Genomic DNA, 1,811 nt, shown 5'->3' on the forward strand with positions numbered 1-1,811 from the left:
TGTAACGTAGATTGTTTAGGGTTTTAGAAATGCAGAGAAATGAAGGAACGTATTCTAGCAAAAGTAAATAACATACTAGGGTTTAGGGTTTAGGGTTTAGGGTTTAGATAGGTAGATATAGCTAGCTATCTAGGGTTTATAATATAGAATGTAGGGTTTAGAGGGTTTATGTATATTGCGTACAAAACAAGTAGTGTTTATATATTTCTGCTGTATCTACCCGTATATAACCCCAAATTAGGGTTTAGGGTTTAGGGTTTAGGGTTTAGGGTTTAGGGTTTACGTGTCAGTTAAGCAAGCAGCNCAAATTAGGGTTTAGGGTTTAGGGTTTAGGGTTTAGGGTTTAGGGTTTACGTGTCAGTTAAGCAAGCAGCCAGGTCCAACATATCGTCTTCTTCTTCTGTTGCTTCTTTCAGCTGTCTATACAGCTCATCACTCAATATAACATGACAAGTAGAACACGAACACTGACCCTCACATGCACCTGCATATACACCCCAAACCCTAAACCCTAAACCCTAAACCCTAAACCCTAAACCCTAAAATTTAAAGTTTAGAAATTATTAAGTCGAGTCTACCAGAATATAATCAATACGGAGAAAAATACAAAAAAAAAAAAATTAGGGTTTAGGGTTTAGGGTTTAGGGTTTATACTCTAGGGTTTAGGGTTTAGGGTTTAGGGTTTAGGGTTTACCCTCTATGGGTACATTGTTTGCATGCGCTGCCTCTAAGACAGTGCAGCCTTCTGGTACTTTTACAGCCGTTTCTGTTCCGTCTTCCTCAACAAAAACAAAAGAACTAAAAACACACAAACCCTCAAAAATTAGGGTTTAGGGTTTAGGGTTTAGGGTTTAGGGTTTGGGGTTTGTTCAGGGGGGTCGGTTTCCTAAACCCTAAACCCTCTATTTCTGCTGCAGCAAGCAGTGTATAAATATATCTGCTACAGTATAAACTCAAACCCTTAAAAAGATTTATATACTCCTCTAAAACACCTAGGGTTTAGGGTTTAGGGTTTAGGGTTTAGGGTTTAGGGTTTACATTAAGTTTTTGTCGTCAGAAGGGGGGGGGCTGTGAGAATGAAAAAACCGCCAACAGCTGAAAGTTGAGCTGCCCATACACCCCAACCCTTCGCCTCTAGAGACACAGGAAATTCTGCTGCTGCTGCTGCTGCTGCTGCTGCTGTTGCTGCTGCTGCTGCTGTTGTTGTTGCTGCTGCTGCTNTTCTGCTGCTGCTGCTGCTGCTGCTGCTGCTGTTGCTGCTGCTGCTGCTGTTGTTGTTGCTGCTGCTGCTGATGCTTCTGGTGCTGCTGCTGTAGTTGCTGCTGCTGCAGCACAAGCGGTAGCGGTTCACCGCACTGGTCGCGCTGCTACTGCTGCTGCTGCTGCTGCTGCTGCAGCTGCTGCTGCTGCTGTTGCTGCTGCTGCTGCTGCTGCTGCTGCAGCTGCTGCTGCAGCTATTGAAGAAAGCCCGCCGCAGAACTGCGGGAGCGAGACGGGGCCGGAGCATCCTCTAAACCCTAAACCCTAAACCCTAAACCCTAAACCCTAAACCCTCAATACAGCCTCCCATGCTATTTTCGACTACAACTCAACAAACCCTAAACCCTAAACCCTAAACCCTAGAGAAGCGGTATAGCGGCACCCTGCGGGATTTCTGCTAGCCTCAAGCTGAACCCCTAAACCCTAAACCCTAAACCCTAAACCCTAGAGTACAAAGCAGAGTTTATAAATAAAAAAAACAAAAAAAAAGAGTTAAATAAAGAATAATAAAAAACAAAGAAAAATATATTCTGAAAGAACAGAAACGCATG

The 1,811-nt window shown here is 43.7% G+C and overlaps 1 protein-coding gene across 1 annotated transcript; it reads right to left on the bottom strand.

The window, feature by feature from the left end:
• Positions 1 to 1,039: 1,039 nt before the first annotated feature.
• EMH_0050900 (uncharacterized protein) lies at positions 1,040 to 1,507 on the bottom strand (the record flags this gene model as incomplete). Its single annotated transcript, XM_013496700.1, is given in 2 exon segments — positions 1,040 to 1,218; positions 1,222 to 1,507. Coding segments are annotated over 2 exon segments (465 nt in total).
• Positions 1,508 to 1,811: the final 304 nt, after the last annotated feature.

This window comes from Eimeria mitis, genomic scaffold (assembly GCF_000499745.2).
Source record: "Eimeria mitis Houghton genomic scaffold, Emh_scaff2244, whole genome shotgun sequence".
Taxonomy (NCBI): Eukaryota; Apicomplexa; class Conoidasida; order Eucoccidiorida; family Eimeriidae; genus Eimeria; species Eimeria mitis.